The sequence below is a fragment of the Eretmochelys imbricata genome, chromosome 9 (assembly GCF_965152235.1).
Source record: "Eretmochelys imbricata isolate rEreImb1 chromosome 9, rEreImb1.hap1, whole genome shotgun sequence".
In the NCBI taxonomy this organism is placed as follows: Eukaryota; Metazoa; Chordata; order Testudines; family Cheloniidae; genus Eretmochelys; species Eretmochelys imbricata.
In genome coordinates, this window is record NC_135580.1 from 24481975 (window position 1) to 24508406 (window position 26432).

The 26432-nt window shown below is 42.1% G+C and overlaps 1 protein-coding gene across 3 annotated transcripts in view; it reads right to left on the reverse strand.

Annotated features, from left to right (window-relative positions):
- Positions 1-26432, reverse strand: part of TIPARP (TCDD inducible poly(ADP-ribose) polymerase) — a 61783-nt gene that overhangs the window by 31335 nt on the left and 4016 nt on the right. The window contains exons 1-2 of one of the 3 annotated variants that reach the window (XM_077825909.1): positions 4642-4907; positions 806-1805 (exon numbers count right to left, since the gene is read on the reverse strand). In XM_077825909.1, coding sequence (XP_077682035.1) covers positions 806-1743 — 938 coding nt within the window. In that variant the 5' untranslated portion in view covers positions 1744-1805; positions 4642-4907. Of the gene's footprint in view, positions 1-805; positions 1806-4594; positions 4908-26432 lie in introns of those variants that run through there. The other 2 variants (XM_077825911.1, XM_077825910.1) reach the window with 2 other exon arrangements.

The window sequence follows — 26432 nt, forward strand, 5'->3', positions numbered from 1 at the left end:
GTCCCTCTGGCATGAAAGCCTTCTAGATGTAAATCCATATTTGTCAGTCTTACTCAGCCTGCAAACAGGCATAAAATTAAATTCTTAGATTTGGTCTGTGCCTATTGACTAAAAAGGGAGTATTGCCAATAACTCCAATATTAACTTCAATGGGCTATGGACCTTAGGAGAAGTATGAAATGACCCCATTCATGTCAGGTGGCTGTTTCATTCAAGTCTGATAAGTATCACCTTGATCATATTAGCAGAGGCATTCAGATGTTCCAGTACTGTGGACTGAGTTTGTTATTATAGACAAATTTTGAACAAGTAGATTATCCCATTCTTTTTCTCCCAACCTAAAATTCACTTAAACAGATGCTGTTCCCTGGTATGATTATTTATCACTGGGCTAGCATTGACAATGTGCTGCATGCTGTAAAAGACAAAGACAGACCCTTTCCTGAAAAATTCACAGTCTTACAAGTCAGATACAGAGAAGACAAGAGTGTATTCGGAAGGGAAGGAATAATTGGTAGTGGTGTTTCTCTGGAGGAGAGTGGAACATTACTAGTGTTGGAACTTTAACACTCAGCATATAAATGACAAAAAATGGCACTCTGCACAGGACCCAATTAGCTCACTACAGGGAGACTACAGGCAATATTACCATACATTTCAGCAAATACTGGCATATTTTAAAATCTGAAAAAAAATACCAATCTGTTCCCCATACGTATGGGAAACAGCATTGAGTTTTATTTTTCTTAATTGCAGTTTAGCTGCGTGCACTTGGCTTTGCTAGTAAGTGAATGCAATTACCTACCGGTACTTCACTTTGATCCTGTCATTGTCTGGGTTGCAGTAGAGTCTTTCCAGATGCTCCTGAGAGTCATTGGTCACACTTTGCCAGGTCTGAGTAGCAGTCCTCCTGATCTGCCAGTGATATGGCAACACAGTATGATGTTTGGGACAGTCACTGCCATAAATACAATTGCCCTGCAGAAAATCCACACAGATCTCTATCTCATCCTCCTGGTGGGTGTGATATTGCAGCTGGTTCAAAAGTTCGAACACAAGATCAAGTGAAGCCTCCTCGCTTTTGTCCTGGAAGAGCCCAGCATTGAATTCATCATTTGGGTTCAAATTGTACTGCATCAAGCAGCTATTCTCCTGGAATAATCCAGATGTGTAGCCTTCGAGTATCTTGTCTGGGCACACTGGACAGGCTGCAGCATCACTTGAGACTGAGTGAAAGGGGTGATGCTGGAATGATTCATTAGTGGAATCAACAGCAGTCCCGGAATTGGTTTCGGATGGGAAGCCCTGAACCCCAGACTGAATCTCCTGCTCAGGGTGACCAGAGGGAGGATGAGTCTCTGGGATTTGACCTTGCACATCTGAAGCTCCTGGCATCAGCACAGCCACATTGCTGCCCGGCTGGGGACAAGGGGCACTGAGTCCTAGGGCCTTTTTCACAACGGGTTCACATAAATTGCTATGACCTCCACTTTGGCCCCTGTGCACAAAGACCCCATCCAGGTTCCCAGCTCCCAGCAAACTGGTGAAGATTGGCCGCAAAGCCCTGAGAGTTTCTGTGTCCAGCCTCTTCTGCACTTGCTGCTTCTTCTTGAAGCAAGGCTTTACTGGTGGGATCTTATCAGACAGCCCTATCTGTGGGGAGAAGTCTTCTGAAGGAGGGCACTTCATCCCTGGACAGTGGGCCTGCTGCACAACACAGGCTGGCTCCAGTTCAGCATCCATCCGACACGAACTCTGCTCTTTCCAAATCACTTTCAAACTCCCAGAGCCTCACAAGAGCCAAGCTAGGGCAGAAGGGAAAACAGGACAGTTAATCTCTCTAATTGTTCAAGGCTGACACAAACAAGATCACTCCTGGAGAGAATTTCAGGCCGGCAACAGCAAACTCCTCCTCTTTCTGTGTTTGTGGGTAGCCCCCAGGCATGTAAAGCATGAAACCAACTAAAGTGAGACTAATTAAGCTCAACCACACACTTGCAGTCTTCTCACACACAGTCTCAGAGACACATTCAGACATGCACACAGTCCCTGGAGGGGGCAGGGAGAATGGATTGAGGGGGACAACTAAAGATAGAACAGGAATGGGAGTCGGTCACAGGGCTAAATGAAGGGAACCTGACGGGGACACCGAGCAGACAACCCCGGACAGCGCCCACTGCTCCTCAAAGGTGTCAAGGGAGCCAGTGGACGCTGCCCAGAGGAACTCTGCCCAGATGCGCGAACGGACTGAGGAGTGGAAATAGGCCCCACAGTCGCAGGAAATCCCATCAGCCAACCTCCTCTCCCTGGTTTTGGAGCTGGACATTTTGTCCAGGGCTAGGAGGAGGTTGACAAGGAGGTCCCATGACTTTGTGGGGCCACAGATAGGGAGTGCATAGATAAGAAGGGGAGGGAAAAAGTGCAACCAAAAAACACAGGCCTTGCTGTGAGCGTGCCCTTCTTCCCATCCTGATGCATATTACTAAAAAGGGCTTTGGCTCATCATATTGTATAGAAGCAAGCATTGCACTGTTCCTTCTCTCTCTGTCTCATATACACACAGACCCATCCAGAGATTCACACTCTCACACATACAATGTAATATGTCCCCACCACTTTTAACACGCTCTCATTTTTTCTCTCTCTCTGACACATGTCTTCTCACTCCCCATGCAGATACATTTGCTCTCATACAGTCTCAAATGCCCACATACACACACTTTTAATTCTAGGGTTGAAATTGTGACCTCATTAAAGTCAATGGCAAAGCTCCCATTAACTTCAATAGGGGCCAAGATTTCACCCTTAGTCTTTAAGCAGTACTGCAAATACTTACCCACCACTCCCTCCCACCACACATACACACCACAGTCTCATACATGCCTAGACACTCCCATTTTATGCCCAGATACAGCCTCACACAGTCCCTAATGCCCATATACTCTCTCTCAGTCTGACTCATACATACGTACTGCACTCAATCACCCTTGTGTGACACACCAACAAGCTTGCTTGCCTACGGCACTGCTCATGAAAGGACATCAAGGAGTGTGAATTTCTCAGGAATAAGGGAAACATTTATAAAAAAATGGAAATGTCAATGATTTACAAGAGGGAAAAACCAAATGTTTCCAAAATGCAAATACATAATTACATTTCTAGTGGGTTACTGGAAGACAAAATACTGATTTATTAGCCAAGAGTTTGATATTTGATTACATTTAATTAAAAACTATTCAAACTCACCATATGTAGCCTAAAATCTTACTGTTTAGTACATCAAAATTTATGATTTAATGAAAATATGCATTCAAGTGAGAGTAACTGATTATTCTGAAGCAAAACCTCTGAAAACCCAAATACAATCCAATTATTGTTTCCATGCTGAAGGTCTGTTCTACAAAATGATCTAGTTTTCATTGCATACTTTTACAGTAAAGTACTGTATTTATTCACAAACATTTCACATTAAATTGAGTACAGTGTTATCAGGACTGTCAGGAAAAATAAAATAAAATTAGGTAAATGCTGTTGTGTCCTCTGATTTTAAGTTCTTAGGGTTACTTTGAAAGGTGACTACCAGTTTGCCAACTAGAACACAAGTTCAGCTGGATCACATTTTTACTCTTCCACAGTCACTATCAATCAGTTCTCTACTTGAACCATAAAATAACACCTTACAGCTTCAAATAACTTCAAAGATCCATCTGACTTAGGTTTAAGCCCTCAAATACAAGAGGATCCAGAGTTATGGAAGTTGCATTCTGCTACACCCATGTCTAGCAGCCTGTGTGGTATGTAAGTGGTTCAGGGAGCCTTATGCTGCCGGGGAACAACTGGGGGACTTAAAGACATTTTCAGCTGTATCTTTAATGCTATTTCAATACTGCTATTGCTCACTCGACTACTTTCTGGGTCTGTGTTATATTTTTAAAAGAACAGTTTGTTTGGATTTATAGAACTGAGTTCTTCAACATGTCTATAAAAACAGAAACCAATGGGAATAATCAGCATTACAATCTGTAGCGATCTATATTTAGGCACCTTTCTAACATTACAAAATGACCAACGTTATCTTGAAATAATGTTGAACTCAAGTAGCTCTGCGTTGAGACCTTACGTGCCATGTTTCAGCACAGAGACAGGTCTCATGGGTTGCAAACTAAGCCCCTGACAATTAGGAATCGCCATCATAGAAACCTACTGCCCTTCGCTTTGCTGGGGAAGCAACTCCCCAGCCGCCCTAACAAACAAACCAGCCAAAGACGCGGTTGGACTGGCCGCCTGGGGACTTTCTGCCTCCTCCGGAGCTGCGCTGCGCCTCCCAGGCAGCGAGCCCCACAATCAGCGTGGCAACACAAACAGTGCGGATCCTCCCCAGGCTTTGACCTGCCAACCACACCACTTCTGTCACCCTCTCGCCAACACGCACGGACCGGCCAACCCCTCGCTCAGCTAGAGGGAGGCCCCCGCATTCAGGATTAATTTCAAGGCACTTTTAAAACAAGACTCTTAGGCTGGGGACAAGGATTTTACCGCCCGCCTGTTTCAATCAGACATTTACTTTCCCTCCGACCATCTGTTTTCACAATACCTGACCCTCCTGTCACAGCGCAGCCCTGAAGTTGCTCCGTGGCTTACCCGAGAGCCAGCAGCAGCGCCCGGGCTGAGAGGGAGGAAGATGAAGCAGGAGACCGTGCCTTGGGTTTTGTCAGCAGCGGAGTCGCTGCTTGGCTGGAGCGGCTCGGCTGAGCTAGTGCCCTGGAGAGAGCCACAGCCGCCTTCTTCCGCTTGCGCTTTGCAGCGTGTGAAGCTCATCTGGCTCTCAGAGCCTTCCCGCCTGCCGATCTGTACGTGACAAACCACCCATTCCGCCCTCAGGAGCCGCAGCGCCGCGGCCCTCCAGATCCCCCTGCTTCTCACATGTTACACTGTAGCTGTTTAAATATTGCTTCCGGAAAGCACTTGCCAGGCAGCTGCACGACTCTGGGAGGAGCTATGAAGAGGCAAGAGATCGGATCTGCACCTCTCCGTACCAGGAATCCACACTCCTCCCTCCTTTAGTGTGTGTGAGCGAAACAGGGAGAGCGAGAGAGAGAGAGAACGCTCCTGTTTGTTTGTATAGCTCGCATTCTGTACTCTCTGTGCGGCTGAAAGCCCCACAGGGGCGGACTGAAGGGTCACTTTGTTCTGGAGACAGACAGGGAGAGAAGTATGCACGGAAAGACTCCGTTTTCGGTCACATACTGAACAAATCATCATGTTTTAGTCCTCCCCTCCCCTTTCACTGTAATCAGAGCTGCACTTTAAGCAAACAAACCAACCAACCAACCACCCACCCAGTAAAACACAGAGAGCAGAACTGGAAGGCTCCCATAAAGTAATGATCCTGTAATTAACACACACACATCCACCCACCCACTCGCTGGACATAATTTCCTGAGAAAAGAGTCGGCTTCTGCCTGTAGCTTACAATGAGTGTCAGATCTGGAAGGACAAAAAGCAAGGGGCCAGGGGAAATGGGGAATGCAGAAGTGGAGAGGGAGTGATACTATTTACATTGAAAAAAACGAGGATTACTTGTGGCACCTTAGAGACTAACCCATATATTTGGGCATAAACTTTCCTGGGCTAAAACCCACCTCATCAGATGCATGCAGTGGAAAATACAGTAGGAAGATATATATACACAGAGAACATGAAAAAATGGGTGTTGCCATACCAACTGTAAGGAGACCAATCAATTAAGGTGGGCTATTAACAGCAGGAGAAAAAAAAACTTTTGTAGTGATAATCAGGATGGCCCATTTCAAACAGTTGACAAGAAGGTGTGAATAACAGTGGGGAGGGGGGAAGAGAATTAGCATGGGGAAATAGTTTTTACTTTGTGTAATGACCCACCCACTCCCAGTCTTTATTCAAGCCTAATTTAATGGTGTCCAGTTTGGAAAAAAATACTTCCCCAGTTTGGACACCATTAAATAAATATAAAGGCCCCATCCTATATTACCTGTATATTACACCACAAATTCTCACTGTAGCCAATGAGAGTTTAGGGTTTGCACAGACTGTAGGATTAGGTCCCCAAATAGCTATTTACATGTGAATAAAATATGTGCTTAGATGTATATGTGTGTGAGAGAGAGATGGGTACTATTCTCTTAAAACTGAATAAATGTAACATGACCTCAATCCTCATGGTTTAGGACAGTGGCTCTCAACCTTTCCAGACTACTATGCCCCTTTCAGGGGTCGGATTGGTCTTGCATAACCCCAAGTTTCAACTCACTTAAAAACTACTTGCTTACAAAAATCAGACATAAAAATACAAAAGTGTCACAGAACACTATTACTGAAAAATTGCTGACTTTTTCATTTTTACCATATAATTATAAAATAAATCAATTGGAATATAAATATTGTACTTACATTTCAGTGTATAGTGTATAGTATATAGAGCAGTATAAACAAATCATTGTCTGTATTAAATTTTAGTTTGCACTGACTTCGCTAGTGTTTTTTATGTAGCTTGTTGTAAAACTAGGCAATAACTAGATGAGCTGATGTACCTCCGGGAAGACCTCTGCGTGAGCATACCCCTGGTTGATAACCACTGGTTTAGGAGACACAAACCCCATGGATGAAATCCTTGGCCCCAGTGAAGTCAATGGCAAAATTCCTATTGACGTCAGTGGGGCCAGGATTTCACACCATGAATGATCAGATCAAATCTAAGGGCCCAATCCTGCAATGAGCGCCATGTGGATCTGTGTGGAGCCCCTCTGAAGTCAATGAGGTTCCATGTGGGCAGATCTCTGGACCAGGTAGAGCCCCTTTTACTGTGATGGAGCACCATGTGGCACAGGCATGGGCCTACACTGAGCTCATTGAAGAATTGGGGCTAAAGCCATTAATTAATATTTGTACAGCATTTTAAAGAGGAAAACATTATAGAAGTACTATTACTATAATATACAAGCAATTTGGTCTTTTCTGCATTTTTCTTAGGATATCTTTATCTCGCATATTTTATATATGGTTTTGTAAACAACACGTTTCTAATTTAGCTTTTGTGCACAGCCGTTACCATGCTGTCATTTTTGTCGCTATACTTTGTGCATGTGCCAGAACATGACTGATTAGTTCAATATGTTGGTGCCATTGGTTGAGATGTTTCTATGGTGAGTCACATGCATATATTTGATTAGTGGGTTTCAGCAGAAGGCCTGGCTATGTGTCCATCAACTTCAAGGGACTTGATAGCACCAGAATTCCATTTACCTGCGGGGTAGTTAACTACCCAGTTACAGTGAATTATAATGAGATAAGTAATACAACATAGAAGCCATTGTAGTGTAATTAATATTTTTTTTAGACAAGGGCTCAATCCTTCACTCCTTGTACACCCAGATGCCTAGTTACTTTAGTGAGAGTTCTGGACGCAGAGGAACATACAGGATTGGGCCCCAAAATTGTGTAGGTCATTTTTAGATTAAATAACTAAACTCAGACTGTAATTTGAAAATATATCTTTTAAATGCAGAGAGAAAAAATATTCTATGTCATTGCTATATTAAAACTAAGGGATTTATCTTCATAAGCTGGGGGCTGACTTCATTTGAGAGTAGCATATTAAAGAGTGGATTATAAGGGTATCCCATCTGTAGCATAAATGAAACACAAATCTTCATTATAATTATTATTACATATTTATGGAGTGCTGAGTTTCCAAAATGTTACACAGGATCAAGCCTGTAGTCTTTGTAACTACACTATACTTTGACTAACAAAACAAGAGCTTTACAACATGCAGAATATGGAATATGCTGCCATGTCTGCATTTATGTCAGACTGAACTAACTACACAGCTCAGTTTATTTTTTAAAAACTACCAACACAGAAATTATCTAATCTGTTTGGAACAGCATATTTTATATGTAAACTATAAATAACACATACGGTCAAACTCTGCACTTAGAGAAGTATGCACAATTCCCACTCATTTCAGTGGGGTTGACAGAGTGTAACTCAGGTAAGAATTTCGCCCAGAGTATCTATCTTTCTGTAGACAGACATAATTTAAGGAGATACAGCCTGGCACGGTGCAGAATCACACAGCACTTTCAGAGGCTACAGAGCATACAAAGAGAAACCATGACCACCATGAAGATATGATCTCATTTCTATTTACATGTTTCATGCCCTTGGCAATAGCAAGTGTGTTTTAATTAATTCTTTCAAATGGTAAACTGTATCAGAGTGCTGTAATTAATGATTTTGACATCTAAGTAATGGAATACTCAGTATGTGCACTTCATTTCTATATTGGAGTCAGAGAGGAAGCTTCTCAGTTTTAGCCTCAAATGTTCCTATTTAAAAAAAAAAAAAAAAAAGAAGGGTTCAGGCTTCAACATGCATCCTTCTGATAAAAATAAAATCTCCTTGACATTTGGATATTTTCAGAATGATATGTATAATTTCCCAAAACACAAAGCACCACATTAAGCTGATCTTACTGTCATGGAGGGAAGCTAAAGTGGGTGCAACTTGGGAGAATGCTGCAGAAGGAGAAGGGGGAGCAGCAGATGTGCTGCTTACTTCCTTCCCTCTTATCGCCCTCTGAAATTCAAATCTACACAACTGGGGCTCTGTAGATCTGGGTGTGGTGAAGAAAGGTGAGTCAGGAGCCAAAAAAGAATCACTCTGTGGAATGCTTCTATCCTAACTCGATGTACTTCTACTGTCTATCCCAGCAAAAGAGAATGCTCATTATTTCTTTCCCATAGCTTCTACCCCAGCGTATGAGACAATTGGTAGGTACACCCAATGGCAGCAAGGCTCACAAAAGACCCCTCTTGCCTAGGGTTACCAGGTGTCTAGGTTTTGACCAGTCTGGTCAAACAGGGACACCAAAAGTCCAGTTACCTCAGTAACCGACCACAATTGGCTTCCTTTGTGCCGCTGGGAGGGCAGGAAGAGCAGCTGCTGCTGGAGCAGCACTCATGAACTTCCTTGCTCTTGTAGAAAGAGGTACCAGTGGCTGGCACCTCGGGGAGGGATCCTGAAGGGCAGGGCTTTTGAGTATCGATACCGGTGGCTGGGCTCACTTCCCGGATCCCCTTCTTAGCCTCCTTTGTGCCTCCCCTCTGGTGTGCTGCGTCCTGTTCTGCCCCAGTCACCCCTTCACTCCCGGAGTGCAGCTCTCCCTCTCCCATCTTGCCCCAGTCACCCTCCCAATGCAGTTGCCCCTCCCCCATGCTGCCCCAGTCACCCCTTTACTGCTCAGCTGTCAGGGGGAAGGAGGTGGAGAGAGCAGCAAATGATGGGGGTGGGGAGGGCCTTGAAGGAAGAGGCAGAGCAGGGGTGGGGCATTAGGGGGAAGAGGTGGGGCAGAGGGCAGGGGAGCTTCTGGCACTCAGTGTCTGGTTTCCACAAATTAGAAAGTTGGCCACCTTATTCCTGCCATGGAGGCCCAAAAAAGTCGGATTAATCACATGGATGGTGGGGACGTGCATGTGTTCTGTCTGTGTATGTTCTCAGGATCCTTTCTGCAATCCCATCTGCTTGATCTGGATGCTGCAGAAGAAACTATGAGAGGAGACGCTCAGGTTTCTTCCTCCTCCTATTGCTTTTCGGGGGAAACAGAGTTATCCTAGAGAATCTGAAGATAAAGCAACTTTTTGAGCTACATGCTCCTACTTGTAATAAAAAGGTGCAGAAAGGGCTAAGATTCCCAGAACATGACTATCAAACCGAGCTGTGTTACTAAATAGATATTGTGCCATCAAGTCAGGTGGAAACAATGTTAGTAGTGGGTGTCGCCAGAAACACCTACTGAAAAGATTAAAAACCCACAGCTAAACTTTGGGGGATGCTATGTAGCAGGGCTCTACTACAGGAGCTGTTGGGCAGAAACTGCAGCAAGGGGCCATGACATATGAAAACATACAGCAAACTTTTCTAAATCCCTTGGTGTCGGAGTTCAGATTCCCATCACTTCACACACCATTTACAGATGGTCTCTGTATGCTCAGACACCCTCAGAAACATTTATGTTTGGCAACACCAAGGCGCAGGGTTTTTGCTTACAGCAAGTTAAGTCAAAGCAGCATCAATTTATCAGATTTCTGCAGTGATTTAGGGCATGATCTTTTAAGTGTATAGGAGATTTGACAATTACTTTTACAGGAACAAGACAGGACCCTTTCTTTATTTTTCCAGAGCTAATACTCTGGATTTGTCCCACCCACTCAAAGACTTCCTCAGATTATGCCCTCTTTCTGGAGTTGGTAGATCTTTTCCAGATTGTCCACAGTTTTGTATGTCAGAATACTACATAGGAGATTTTAGTTTATGCATAGAACTTGGAGGCAAGCATCACAGCATGTTACTACACTTTCCAGGGCACAAGCCATGGAAGCATATGGCCCGAAGTTTTTAAACATACATTTTTTACTGACTTCTTAATAATTAGGAAAACAAGTTATTGAAGCAAAAAATACTTTAATCCTTGAAGATACTTTTCCCAACTGCATTATCTAGTTTAGTCATTTGCCTGAAACTTTGTGTTTACATTTTCATTTTTTCAAAATATGGGAATGGTGAACTTTGAAACTACTGAAAAGAAAAGGCTCTGAATGAAGGTCTTGTTTAGCACATATCTCTGTATAGCTCCGGAGCCGGTCTCTTCAGACAAAGGTGTTGCAAGGTCAGCATGCAAACCAGTTTGTACAGTAAGAAGGCTACCTTCCTTTGTGAAATTACAGTGTGATCATGAGTGAGTGCATGTTAAGAGCTAAGCTCTTGTTATTTTAAGAGCTTAGCTTCTAGAAACAGAAGCTCTGTGGCTAACACCCATACTAAGAAAGCCCACATAACACTGAAATTAATATAGAAAAGTAGTTTTGAGGTTATTTGTAAAACTTGGACTCACCTGCTGCTTTTCAGTAGAGGTTCTCAAAGCATTTTACAAAGGTCAAGCTTCACAATACCTTTTGAGGTACTTAAGCATTATTGTTCCCACTTTGTATTTTATAGATTGGAAAAATTAGAAATTAAGTGATCTCCCAAGTTTATACAACAAGTCAATAGAAAAGTCAAGAATACAGTTCAAGGATGGGATCTTGTCTCAAATTAAAGTAATTGCAAGATTTCCAGTAACTTTAATGGGGCCAGAATTTCACACCAGGATTCCTGTATCATTTCCTTGATCTAACCACCATTTCATATTTTTCATTTACTGTATATAGTAATTTTCACAACTAGCTCTACGAGTGCTTTAAAAAATGGGAAAGCATCATTACTGTTGTAAAGCACTTTGAGATCTACGGAGACAAAATGCTATCTAAATGTTAAATATTATCAATATTACACAATTTAAACGGTCTGCTGTATATTTTTACCAGAAAGAGTGAAGTGACTCACCCAAGGTCAAACAGCAAACCACTGGCAATGGGAATGGAAACTAGGTCTCCTGACTCCCAGTCTACTGCCCTTTCATCATTGTAAAGGATTCTGTAGAATTGCCTTTTTTCTTTGCTGTGTAGCAGCTCTTATGAAAAGGTGAGAGAAAGGAATGGATAAACTTCCTGTTCTCTTTAATTAAACCACTGAGTAGCTACTAATTATTTATTTACAGTAAGAAGTGGAGTACAAAGCCAGAATTACTTTAATATTTGATCAAAACTCTCCTGTCAGCTTTTCACATCCATTAAATATAATTTGCTAATGTTTAAAAGCTTTGGATAAATGAGATGTAAATACATTGTGCAGAAGCCAAGGAGTGAAGCTAATTATCCAAGGAAATAATACATCTATACAAACTTCTATTTATTAACAAGCTGTCACTCTGTACAAAGTAATCAAATAGATGGTATCTTTTGAGGCCTGTGCTTGATAGCTTCAAAAGGCACCATCTCGTTAACCTCTGAGGATAGGACAAGAAGCAATGGACTTAAATTGCAGCAAGGGCACCTTAGGCTCAATATTAGGAAAAACTTTTTAATTGCCAGGGTATTTAAGCACTGAAATAAATTGCCTAAGGAGGTTGTGGAATGTCTGTCATTGGAGATTTTTAAAAGCAGGTTAGATACACACCTGTTAAGGCTGCTCAAAATAATACTTACTCCTGCCGTGAGTGCAAGGGACTAGACTAGATGACCTCTCGAAGTCCCTTCCAGTCTTACAATTCTATGTTTCTAAATGCTAATATCGACCCCAGTAATAATAAGAATGCCCCAGCCCTGTTCTGATATGGACATGTGCCAGCAAGTCAGGTTATATACGTTCCAAGAGAAAAGGAATGTTAATTATGCAGACATTAAACAAGTTAACAACTGGAAAATGAAACTCTGAGATATCTCAGCTCCAAATGTCAGTGAGAGGTTCTGAATCTGGTAGATTATCTTTTGGGACTCTCATTTATTTGGGTCCATTTTTAGTGCAAAATACTTCATAGTTTGGGTTTTGTTAGACTGCCACTTTTAAAAAAAGAAATTATAGCATTTTCTATAAATAAATAATGTGGACTTCTGGCAAACTCCAGTTCCTGGATGTCTATTTCCACCTGCCCTCTTTATCCTAGCCTTGATAATTGTAACCCTACAGCCTGTGATTTTAATTTTTGATTTTCAAAAATCAAACAATGTACTTGGAATGCTCACATGAAGAAAAGGAAATAAAGAAGATGAAGATCAGTCCTGAATGTAATGGAGATCCGCAGGAGGAAGGCAGCAAAGGTTTGTGAAATAGGTCCAGGGCAATAGCTTTAGCTATGGTGCCACCTAGTGGGTGAATCTTGACCTTCTCTACACTGATCATTTTCATAATTTTTCCCAATGTTGCTTTAGCCTCGGTGTAGCTGAAACTGCAAGGTCCAAACAGGATGAGGTGAGATTTTCAAAAGCTCTCAGCATTAGCCTAAAATTGTTTCTAAGTCTGCTTCCAATCTGAGTGCTTAGTGTTGACCTACCTTTGCTCCTACTGGGAGCTGTGACAGAGTGAGAGTAGTCTAGGGCTGGCTCACCACTCTGCATTTTGTAACCGTCCCACTCCCTGCATGGGCCAAATTGGAAGATAATTGATTAGGACTGGGTGATTAACCAGTTAACAAGGGGATTCATCTTATTAGCTGGGGACTGATAAACAGGAGACAGGAAAAAGGACAGGAAGGAAGGGCAGAGGAGACCAGGATCTCAGAGAGGTGAGACCTCTCATCTCCTGTGCCAAGGAGGTAGGCTGTGAAGCTTGGTGAAAGTCTTATGGTGATGGGACATGAAGCTGATAAGACACTGTAAATAAACCATAATGAACTCACCATAAGAGTATCAAGTATCAGAGGGGTAGTCGTGTTAGTCTGTATCCACAAAAACAATGAGGAGTCTGGTGGCACCTTAAAGATTAACAGATTTATTTGGGCATAAGCTTTCGTGGGTAAAAAAAACCACACTTTTTCGGATGCATGGATGGACTACATAATTAACGTAGTCCTGCTTGTACCCCATTGCTGACTGATGCAGTCACAAATCTCATATAGTTCAGTAGTATCATATATCTGATTAACACATGTTGTCTTTTGGGAGGACAGCAGTGTCCTTCTGCATCAACCGTTTTGAGCAGACACTTCTGTTAACCCATCAGACACACAGATTATTTGACTTTCTGGTACTATCCATGAGCAAGTCTACAATCAGAATCAAGTCTCAGACTAGTCTGTTTTCTTCTGTGCCACCCACTTGGTCCTCCTGTGTAAATGGAAAGTTGGCTAATTTAATTTTTATTTTTAAATTAAGGGTTCAGATGAATTATTCCTGCAGATTAAAAATAAATATACTTGTTTGATTTTTTTTTTTAAATACAGTATAGGCCTGATTTTCCTTTCACTTATACTGATGGAAACCAAGAACAATTCCAGTGAAGTGAATGGAATTACCCCATCATAAAACCACAGTGAGTGAGAATCCCATGGTATTCATGGTTGTAGGAGCTCAGCCCTTGTGCTAGTATGTAACCACATCAGAAGTGTGTTTCCCCTTATGCATCATAAATTCCACATTCTGATTGGTGCTCAAAATCTCATATTAAGAATGTGACCCAACTATGCATTTCTTTTTAGCAAGTAAGGTCTTGAATGCTTAGTGAAACCACTGTATTACCCATAAGAAGTACACAGATACAATATACATTTTCTGCTTGCTCTTTTCTGGCTTGCTCATAAGAAGTATCTGTGTGTGTAGTCTGATTCATTTGTGGGGATGTGGAATTAATGATTCAGACAGTCTCTACCCTGAAAATGTTTAGCTGTTGATCATTTTTACAGACACATCTTGGTATTTTAGGATTGTGGGCTGAGGACTGTGGGCCTCGAAGCACACTGGCCTATATATCTGCAAGATGGTCCACTGTTTTCAATTTATTAGTACAATGAAACTTACCGATTTTTGGAAATATGTAATTAATTTTTGTTGTAATTTAGGTATCAATTCTGCCACGGGAGTTGGTCACCTGAAGAACTGCTCCAAATTCTGAAAACTCCTTATTATGAAAGAAAGAACTTTATTTGAGGCATAAAGGCAGTTTATTGTATAGACATTGCTTGCCATTAACTCATCAAGCAAACAAAGCCACTTAATTGTATGCAAAATCCCTCAGTCTTTTTAAGGATGTCTTTCTAGGTGATTTTGTCCACTGCAACTATAAACATCAGTGTTGCACTAACCAGAGAGGGAAACTGATGTCCTGTCTACACTATAATTCTGAACAATGTGGGGGGCCTGGTTCATAGATTCAAAGGTCATAAGGGAGCACCGTGATCATCTAGATTTCTAGTCTGATCTCCTGCACAAACATAAGCCATAGGACTTTTCCACAATAATTCCTGTTTGAGCTAGAGCCTCTTATGGAAAAACATATGTTGATTTAAAACTTACCAGGGATGGAGAATCCTCCACAACGTTGGTAAATTGTTCCAGTGATTAATTACCCTCACTGTTAAAAATTTACACCTTACTTCCAGCCTCAATTGGTTTAGCTTTAATCTCCAGCCATTAGAGCTTGTTAAACCTTTGTCTGCTAGATGAAGAGCTTAATATCAAATATTTGTCCCCGTCCCCCCCCCCCCCGTAAGTACTTATAGACTGGACCAAGTCACCCTTTCCAACAGATTACAGCACCCTTAGCATGGTAAACTTCTGTCACGTTTAAAAGATAGTGATCTTGGACAGAATTGTGTTTTATTATTATTTTCGAACCATGCTACACCTTGGTTATTTGTAGGACTGCAGCATCAATCATGGATTCAATTAAAACCTAGTTCAGTACAGTGCAAAACTCAATCATCTCAACCATGTACTGTAATATAGGTCTAACAACATGGTATTTCATCAATAAAATTCATGTCTACTCACCAAAAGAGAATTTATAAGCACTTTACTGCACACAAAAATTGCACTAATTTATCTACATCAGTTTAGAAATTGGGTGGGCACTCTTTAAACCTATTTGAGTGTCCACACAAGGGAGTTACACCAATTTAACTAAATCAGTGCAGTCCCTTTGAGTGGACTCTCTCAAATGGGTTTAAGAATGCCTTATATCCATTTAGCTGTATTCGTAAACTAAACCAATATAGGGCACACAAACAAATTTAGTTAAATCTGTACAACTTTTGTGTTTAGACAAGGGCTAATTCTATGCTACATGTGACCTCTAATAGAAGGGTCCTACCACATGGTAAAAATTATTGTGTGGATGGCAGCCCCATGTTTCCTTTCATGTAGGCTGGTGCCTATTTAAACTAAACTGAGTTGGAACATTCTTGGTTTTATAGTTCACTTTAATTTACATCAAATAACACTAACTTAGAAACACTTCCAAGAATTTTAAGAACTAACCTGAGTAGGTGAATTACTGTCTCACATATAAGTAACAATCATTCACTAATAATAGTTTCAGTGAATTCAAAAGTGGCCATCTGGAAGATGACACCACTGCAGTATATTGTGTCTGACAATGTCTGCTAACACTTTTGTTTCTATAACAAATATTTAATAGAGCTTCAGTTGCTAAGTCAGAGGCTGATTCTGCAAATGCTCTGTATACATATACCTTTACACCTATGAGGCGTAAACCAAAGTTTCAGGGCAGGTCTGAGGCTCTGTCTGACTGTATGCCTTTACAAAATCAGGGCCTACAACATTAGTGCTTTACTCCGTAAGTCAGAGGTGGGCAAACTACGGCCCACAGGCCAGATCCAACCTGCCAGCCGTTTTAACCCAGCCCTCAAGCTCCTGCTGGGTTGAGGGATCTGGGGTTTGCCCCGCTTCGGTGCCAGGGAGCAGGGTTGGGGGCCCTTCCATGTGGCTCATGGAAATCGCGGCATAGCCCCGCTCTGGCGCTCCAGCCGGGTAGCAGGGTCGGGGGTCATTCCACACAGCTCCTGGAAGCAGCGACATGGCCCCGCTCCGGTTCCTATGCACTCCAATGGCGCTCTAATGGGAGCTGCAGGGGCAGTGCCTGTGGACGAGGCAGCGTGCAGAGCCGTCTGGCTGCGTCTCCGTATATGAGCCGAAGAAGGGTCATTCTGCTGCTTCCAGGAGCCGCTTGAGGTAAGTGCTGCCCGCAGCCTGCACCCGAGCCTCTCCCCGCGCCCCAACACCCTGCCCCAGCCCTGATCCCATCCTGCCCTCCGAACCCCTCGGTCCAAGCCCAGAGCACCCTCCCACACCCCAAACTCCTCATCCCCAGCCCTACCCCAGAAACAAGTCTCATCCTGCTATCCTTATTCAGAACTGAATAAAGTCTCTTATTGTCTGAGAAGATAATGCAGGACCTAACTTTTGGTGTAAACTAATCTAGAAGGCACAAAGGGTAAATTTTCAGCAATATATGTTTGTGTACGGGTCAGGGAAGAAACTAATCACACACAAATCCTAAATTAGGGCCATATTCTCTCCTTACTTAGGTCCAGGTTTGGCCCATTACAACATTAACAGATGCCAGCTACAAAGTCGAGACTTGGATTTAGATCTGAAGTTAACCAATGTTCAGTGGTGTTTAGGTCTCTAGTTTTGGTTCAGGACATTAATACAGGAGTCTCTAGTAGAGGCGATCAGAACCAGAGTGACTGGAAATTCATCACTAACTGGGATAACATACAATTTTTCTCAAGAAAGGATGACAGAAAATGTCTGAAAGATAAAGGCGCTCAGGCTAAAGGGGCTTATTACAGTGTCTACACTGCAGCTGGGATGCGTGATTGCAGCACATGTCCACACTAGCTTTGATCTAGCTAAAAACAAAGCTAGCTTCAGTAATAACAGCATTGTAGCTATGGCAGCAGGGGCAGCAGCATAGGCTAGCTGTGTGAGTACATATTCAAGATCCTGGGCAGAGTTGTACTCAGGGGGCTAGTTCATGCCATTGGCCATGCTGGTGCGGCTACACTGCTATTGTTAGTCAAGCTAGCTGTGATCTAGATATGTCTACATGTGCTTCAAACACACCTCCCACTTGCAGTGTAGACATACCCAAAGGGCATGTGTACATACTACGGACTGGAGGTCGGGCTCTGAAGCACTGGAGAAAGTGGGGGGTGGGCTTGATAACCCAAACCATATCAAAGCAGTCTACACAGCTATTTTTAGAGCACTAGCACGTGCCCTACTAGAACAAGTCTATGGAGCTGGGCTTGGAGACTTTCTCCCAGATGAGGTGTAGACATGCTTTTAGTGACCAGCACGGTCCACAGACTGTGAGGTTAGAACATATAGCATATTACAAATTTAAAGGAAATGATGGAAGTCCAAGAAGTCATGCCTGTGTGAGGAAGGACTTGGTGGTGAAACACTTATTGAAACCAAGTAAAAGATACTGCATTTGTGCCTAAGGAATGACTCTTTTGGAGGAGCAGAGCAAGACAGAGGATTGCCAGACAGGAAAACTAATGGCTGCTAAGTCAGCCAAGTGCACATCTTAGTTTAGGATGCTGATTAAAGGGCAGCTTTCAATCAACAGAAACAGGTGGGTACTTTTGGTATTAGTGGTATTATGAATGTGATTCAGTTTGAAAATATATCATGCTGGAACAGAGGTCACAAGCTGAGACAAAACTTGACTGCACAGGTGCAGGAAATCTGGAGGAAACACTCACTGAATTCTTGCTGATCATATTAAAATAACCGAGTTTCATCTTTAAACTGATTTGAAGAGAGGAACATTTGACAGGGTTTGTTCCTAATGCAACAGAAAAAAATATCACTGACACTGATTTTCTGTTAGCAGGATAGATGCCCTGCTAGCTCACATTCTGCAGCCAGTTGGAATAAAAAAAGTAGTTCTAAAATATCAGTAGTCTGTCGATTTTATGTTCTGTGATTTACTCAGACAATCATGTTAAATAGGGAAAGAACAGAAAGGGCATATTGAAGTCCATGTCAGGGACATATGGTTTGTTATGTTATATGGGTGTGTAGCCCAGCAACTTCCACACTGGACACCATGTTTTATACGGTCTCTAAGATAGTTCAAATTGTGCAAACTTCATTGGGATAGTATATTTCACCAAAAAGGTGACATCTGTTTAATTACAGATGGGATTTTCGTAGCTCTCCCAGAGGATGCATTCTAGTTCATATTTCTTTTTGGCACAATTGTTAAAATTGGAATTTGATAACCCTAGCCTAAAAATCTTTAGCGATACAGTTTTAATTAACATACTGTATAATTATACAAGATATGAGGAATTGTCATAAAGGACAGAGTAATATAATGGACTATAAGCAGTACAGAAGTGTTCTAATGTAAATGCTGTGTGATCGCAAAAATGGTTCTACTCAATCTGTTCACTACATAAGCTTCTTCAATTTCAGTTTTTAAGTTGTTTAAAATTTCCCAGGAATTCATCAGTGTTTACCACAAATATTTATAAATGGGTGAAAATCAGTGCAAAAAATTAATTTCACAGTTCTCTGGGTAAATGTCTTGTTTAATACTGGGGTAAAATGAGGACAACAGGAAAAAAGCAAAAAACGGAGAAAAGTAAGAGTACTGAAAGTTTAAAAGCAATTTAATACTGTTTGTTTAATGAACTGTATATTAACAGTATTTACACATATGAACATGCATGTGTGTATGTATCTTCCATTCCATGACATTGCATTTCTTTAACAGACAACCTCACATATGCACTTACACTAATTTAAGATTAACATAAACACAGTAACCTAATGTAATTTATTGGATTTTCTTAGTATAATCAGTATTTTCATGTACTTAAGTAGTCCAAAATTTGGGTGAAAAAAATCACTAAAAACTAAATAGTTTTTGTAAAACCTGGGGCCTTTTCAGTAAAAATTGAAAACCAAAAGTCTTATCAATGCAGAAAGCTCTTATGAGCAAACTATTAATCTCAAGGCTCTTTTCCATGGTCGTGGAGTTATCATGAGTTTTTGAATTAAACTAGAACAGTATACGTTATCAGGCTGTAAAAAATATTTCATCATCTTAATAGAGCTAAACCAAGACAAACGATACAGGATGTTTGGAGAGCTTGAGAAGCAATATTCACAGTACTCTACTACCTGCAGAAATTATCTCTGTGTTCCCAAGCGTTTATATGGGCATAACCAAGCAAATGTAATCAGAATCTGTGAAAAAGGTCACATTGTATACAAGGGAACAAAGGGAAATGCCTTCATAGCTTGTAATAATCACTATAAGATTTTTTTAATACATGAAAATGATATTGACAGGATGGGGAAAAGTCTCACTTTGAGAGTACAGGCCCAAATGACAGACTGGAAATACTGGAAGACATACGGACCTGCAGCGTAACAGTCTGATCTGCAGCAGATCATTTGGTCTACTAAAGGAACTGGGAAGAGACACTCACCAAATTTAGATTCAGATCAGAACTGAAAAGTTCTGGTGTGTTTGGACATGGTTTTATTTTGATGATCTGTAGCACATGCATAACTTAAGGCCCAAAGCCTCCCATCCGGAACATACAGCCCAAACAACAGGCTGGCCATAGATATCTGTGCATGGGGCTGGTCACTGGGAAGAGAAGGAATGCTCACCCAGTCTAGGGAGCAATTCCAGAGCCACTATATGGCTGGTACTTCAGCACTAACAAACCTTTTTCAAGGATGGAACAAAAAATAGGAAAGCCTGCGTAGCAATAGACTCTATCCTTGACATACCTCAACCTATTGCCTAGGCATTGTATGAACAACCTCTGCACAGGCCCCTGCAAATCCTACCCCTCCTTTGCATATTAGAACTACATTAGTCCCACTGCCAGAAAGATTTGCACACCTAAGGAGCACTTAACTCTGAGTGAAAACTTCCAAGTAATACTAATTATGGAAAAAGAAAAGGAGTACTTGTGGCATCTTAGAGACTAACAAATTTATTTGAGCATAAGCTTTCGTGAGCTATAGCTCACTTCATTGGATGCATTCAGTGGAAAATACAGTGGGGAGATTTATATGCACAGAGAACATGAAACAACAGGGGTTACCATACACACTAACAAGAGTGATCAGGTAAGGTGAACTATTACCAGCAGGAGAGCATGGAGGGGTGGGGAAGGGTGGAAACCTTTTGTAGTGATAATCAAGGTGGGCCATTTCCAGCAGTTGACAAGAACATCTGAGGAACAGAGAGTGTTGGGGAGGAGGGGGAGAGAGGACATGGGGAAATAGTTTTACTTTGTGTAATGACCCATCCACTCCCAGTCTTTATTCAAGCCTAAGTTAATTGTATCCAGTTTGCAAATTAATTCCAATTCAGCAGTCTCTCCTTGGAGTCTGTTTCTGAAGTTTTTTGGTTGAAGAATTGCAACTTTTAGGTCTGTAATCGAGTGACCAAAGAGATTGAAGTGTTCTCCGACTGGTTTTTTAATGTTATAATTCTTGATGTCTGATTTGTGTCCATTTATTCTTTTACGTAGAGACTGTCCAGTTTGACCAAGGTACATGGCAGAGGGGCATTGCTGGCACATGATGGCATATATCACATTGGTAGATGTGCAGGTGAACGAGCCTCTGATACTGTGGCTGATGTGATTAGGCCCTATGATGGTGTCTCCTGAATAGATATGTGGACACAGTTGGCAACGGGCTTTGTTGCAAGGATAGGTTCCTGGGTTAGTGGTTCTGTTGTGTGGTTGCTGGTGAGTATTTGCTTCACGTTGGGGGGCTGTCTGTAAGCAAGGACTGGCCTGTCTCCCAAGATCTGTGAGAGTGATGGGTCGTCCTTCAGGATAGGTTGTAGATCCTTGATGATGCGTTGGAGAGGTTTTAGTTGGGGGCTGAAGGTGATGGCTAGTGGCGTTCTGTTATTTTCTTTGTTGGGCCTGTCCTGTAGTAGGTAACTTCTGGGTACTCTTCTGGCTCTGTCAATCTGTTTCTTCACTTCAGCAGGTGGTATTGTAGTTGTAAGAACACTTGATAGAGATCTTGTAGTTGTTTGTCTCGGTCTGAGGGGTTGGAGCAAATGTGGTTGTATTGTAGAGCTTAACTGCAGACAATGGATTGTGTGGTATGGTCTGGATGAAAGCTGGAGGCATGTAGGTAGGCATAGCAGTCAGTTTCTGGTATAGGGTGGTGTTTCTGTGACCACAGCTTATTAGCACCGTAGTGTCCAGGAAGTGGATCTCTTGTGTGGACTGGTTGAGGCTGAGGTTGATGGTGGGATGGAAATTGTTGAAATCATGGTGGAATTCCTCAAGGGCTTCTTTTCCATGGGTCCGGATGAAGAAGATGTCATCAATGTAGCGCCAGTAGAGTAGGGGCATTAGGGGACGAGAGCTGAGGAAGTGTTGTTCTAAGTCAGCCATAAAAATGTTGGCATACTGTGGGGCCATGCGGGTACCCATGGCAGTGCCGTTGATTTGAAGGTATACATTGTCCCCAAATGTGAAATAGTTATGGGTGAGGACAAAGTCACAAAGTTCAGCCACCAGGTTTGCTGTGACATTATCGGGGATACTGTTCCTCACAGCTTGTAATCCATCTTTGTGTGGCATGTTGGTATAGAGGGCTTCTACATCCATAGTGGCTAGGATGGTGTTTTCAGAAAGATATGCATCCGATGAAGTGAGCTGTAGCTCATGAAAGCTTATACTCAGATAAATTTGTTAGTCTCTAAGGTGCCACAAGTCCTCCCTTTTCTTTTTGCGGATACAGACTAACACGGCTGCTACTCTGAAACTAATTATGGAGTCACTAGTATTGTATAGTATATAGTATAGTTTAGCCTCTATAATTAAAGTAATGTTCAAGTCTGGTAAGGACTTAGCTTTTTTTAGGCTGTCATACTGATGACAATCATTCTTGGGCATTGAGAAATATAGATTCACATTAAGGCAAACAGATGCAACTGTCTTAAAGAGCTGACTGATTTACTATTAACCACAGGTCTCAGAAAATTTTGCTTTTTAATCCAACACTGATTGTGCCTGCAGCCTACATTTAACACAGATAAACAAGACAATCAAATAGACAAAACAAATCCCATGTAGGAAATAACAGTGTCCTTGTAAAACACTTTGAACTGTTTCCAGTTTAGAGATTCAAAGAAAGCAGGAGAGTAGCACAGTAGTACAGATAATCTCTGCATTTCCAGAATGCTTACTGCTATTCCCAGTGTTTTACAACTTAAGAGGAGGCCTACTTTCCAAAAACAGAGATGACAGCATTAACATTTATATCACTAGGCAAAATTCTGCTCTCAGGTCAAAATGGCTGATGTTGGCACTGATATTCTATACTTTTGGTACGTATGGAAATATTTTGTTTTCAGAGAAAGCATAGAACTCCTGGGAATTTTACACATATAGGGAGAGTATTGCTGTTGAACTATGGGCTAAATATTCCCCTCTGTGCACAACTTGAGTAAATGGGCTTTACGCAATGCTGCTTTGCAAGGGTCCATTCGACACAATCCTCCACCTAAGATTGAAATGCCAATATACCACTTAGTGGCCCTTTTGGAGCCACTAGGGCTGCAGTGGTCTCTATGATAGCTTTTGCCTTGTATAAGGTGGTGGGTTTGGCAGAGCAGAACCCTTCAGTTTCACGACCTTTATTGCTGTCTGCATCTTCAGAATGTACTAGGCTAGTAGCACCACCACAGTGAAGGTTGAGACCGGCTTACTCTTTAAGAGCTGATTTTTCTAAGTACTCTAAAATCCACATGCATACAGTAACTCCTCACTTAACGCTGTAGTTATGTTCCCAAAAAAATGCAACTTTAAGCAAAACGATGTTAAGCGAATCCAATTTCCCCATAAGAATTAATGTAAATAGGGGGGTTAGGGTCCAGGGAATTTTTTTTTTTTTTTGCCAGACAAAAGGCATTATATATATTTTAAACAATTTTTAACAAGCAATTTAAAACCGGTATTAAACAGGCTGGCAGCCCTCTAGCAGCTCCCCTCAGCCCCTCCCACAGCGCCTCCTGCCTGCCAGCGGACCCTGAGGATCAGCGCTTTCCCCCTGCTCCCCCTGCCAGCGGCAATCAGCTGGTTTGCGGCGTTCAGGAGGCTGGGGGGAGGAGCGAGAATGCGGCACGCAGCCTCCCCCCTCCCTCCCCTGCCTTCTGAACACCATTGCCGCGGACAGGAAGCAGGGGAGGGAGGGGGGAGGCTGCATGCTGCATCCTCACTCCTCCCCCCAGCCTCCTGAACGCAGCAAACCAGCTGACTGCCGCGGGCAGGAGGCAGGGGAAGGCGGGCGGGAGGCGCTGGGGGGGGGCACAGGGGAGCTGATAGGGGGGCTGCCAGCTGTGGACAAAGCAGGCAGCAAAACGACGTTATAGGGGAGCACTGCACAACTTTAAAGGAGCATGTTCTGTAATGGAGCAGGGACGTTACATCAAAACAACATTAAGCGAGAGGACGTTAAGTGAGGAGTTACTGTACTCTGATTTCCTTGAAATTTCCTTTGTCTTATTGGGGCTCCGTGTAGGGTTTATGGTCCAAACCTGTGGTTGTTTCAGCAACATGTTCCGAGATACAACGTCACCTAAAAAAAATCACGTGATATCAAAATTATACTTCTTATAACATTTTTTGCATACACCCGCAGATCAGACTAGTGCACTGATCTACTCCAAACTGGTATCACCAGGGCAGGTTTCAAGTCTGCTAGAGTCTGGCACCCACTGCCCCTTTACGGAAGCAATATTTCAAAAATTATTTAGGATTAAAGTTAGATCTACAAGCTGGCTCAAGCCTGGGTGATGCACTGGAGAATGATTTGCACATGCACTGCGGGAGTGCTACTCTGTAAGAGTAGGTACTCAGGTAAGAATGCTGACCCACTAACTTCCCTCCTCTCTATGACCTCTCCAAGCTTACCAGAGTTAGCAGGAGAGTGGATCCTGTGTATAGAGAGCTGGTAGCTGAATGATGGAGAGGTGTCTTCACATGTACAACAGGAATCTTGGAACAATCTGTGATGCTAATCTGGGGTCACTTGGTTAAAGGGTTCCTGGGAAATAGGCTCCCCTTCCCCGCAAACAAAAATGAGCTGCTTATACTTTTACAGTGCTCTAAAATCCACATGTATGGGTAAATTGCCCTTAAAAACTGATATGTGGCAACCAGGGCTGGCATTTGTTGTACAAATTTGGTGTCACTGATCACAGGGTTCCTAAATTCCAGCTTCCCACAAAATTAGCTTCTTTTAATTTTCAAAATGCTGTAAAATTCACAAGCATAGTGAAATTGCCTTGAATATCAGTGTGCCACAACAGGAAAAGGGTGTTCTTTGTAGTACAATTGGAGTAATTTGGTCCAGGGGTTCAAATACAACAGCTACAGACTGCCCCTCCAATAAGGATTTTTATATTTTAATATTCAAATTGCTCTAAAATTCATCTGTATACAAAGATTGTCTTGAAAACTGGTATTCGACAGCAGAGCTGGTGTAGACTTTGAGAGAGGTGGGCAGAGAACACCCTTGAGATAAATGGGTCAGTTCAAATCTCTCTGAGCTACTGGGCCAGGCTATATTCATCCCTATATTCTTATTCAGCTGAGAACATTCCATTGAGATGAGTGGGGTATGTTACACCTCTGAAATCCTCCGAGGCTGCAAAGGCCTCTCCCTTTTCACTAGCCCCCCTCAACTCCCCAAGAGTAGAGCCTGGAGCTCTCTTGCTTCCCCCCTGCTGCCTTTGCAGGTAGATCTGTTCCTCACAGTCCATCTGCTACCACGTTCCCTGCTCCCCATGGCCCTCCAGTCCAACTGGGTTATGGAGGGCCCAGGAGAAGGGCAGAGCTAGGTCTGAGTTGTCGTGTGGTATTCCCAGGGAAGGCAATCAATCCTCACTCCTCCTTCAGAGGCACACAATGCCCCTCAACCATGCCTCCCTCACTACCACCACTTCTTCAAAAAACAACATTCACTGCCCAAAAACTTCATTAATGCAGAGTTAAGGCTGATCGTCAGTGACTTGTACCATTCTAGAATGTGAAATGCATCTCCACTTAAACCTCTGAAAACCAAGAAATAAAGAATTATGGAAAAACAAATGTCTGAAAACCAGGAAATATGCAATTGTCACTCACGACACAACCTTAGCTCTGCATTAAATTTTCGTGAGTGCTATGTGCAGGATTCATCACATTATTATTAAGGGTCTCTCACTATTTCACTATATATTCCTATGTGAACGCACTCAGACAGCAGGAATGATGTGCATGGCATAAATGCATAGACAGACAAAATGAACTGTTAAGTGAAAAGATTTTCAAGAACTGTGCATGAAAACCCTCTCAGGATGGGAAATATTTTGTAGTTTAGACAAGACTGAACTAAGGTCCTGATCCTGCAATTGGATCTGCTTACAAGATCAGAGACTACGAGGTGAAGAGTAATTCAGACAACAAGTCTTGGCTGATCTTCCAAGGTTTCCTCATGCTGCTGTGTCTTTGATTTTCTATGATGGTTCAACTAAAAAGGACAAAGTGTTAGAATTTTAGCTACAGGTCTGCATTTCTTTACCAGATGCTAATGAAGATCATGACATAGGGCCTCTAAAACTTGTCTTCCTTTCTCTGTTTGTATATATAAGCAACAACAGCTTGGGCACATGCAAGCGTGGAGTTTTTTAATAGGTTTGTGACAATGTGGGAACTAGTTGATGGGCAAACACTTGCCAGTTCTACTAACAAACACAAACTTTAATAGAAAGAATAATATTAAAATTCCCCTCCGGAGGAAAAATGACAAATTTCTGAAACACATGCCCCAGATGAAAACTCACAATTTTTACAAAGATTATTGTTTCTAAAAAAATTTTTTTTTTTTTTTTTTTGGAAAATAGCAAAACACAGAAGAGGAGGAATAAGCTTGCACTATGTCCCAATTTTGTCAAAATCAGTGAAAAAAAATTTTTTTTAAACTGTTTCACCAGAAACGTAA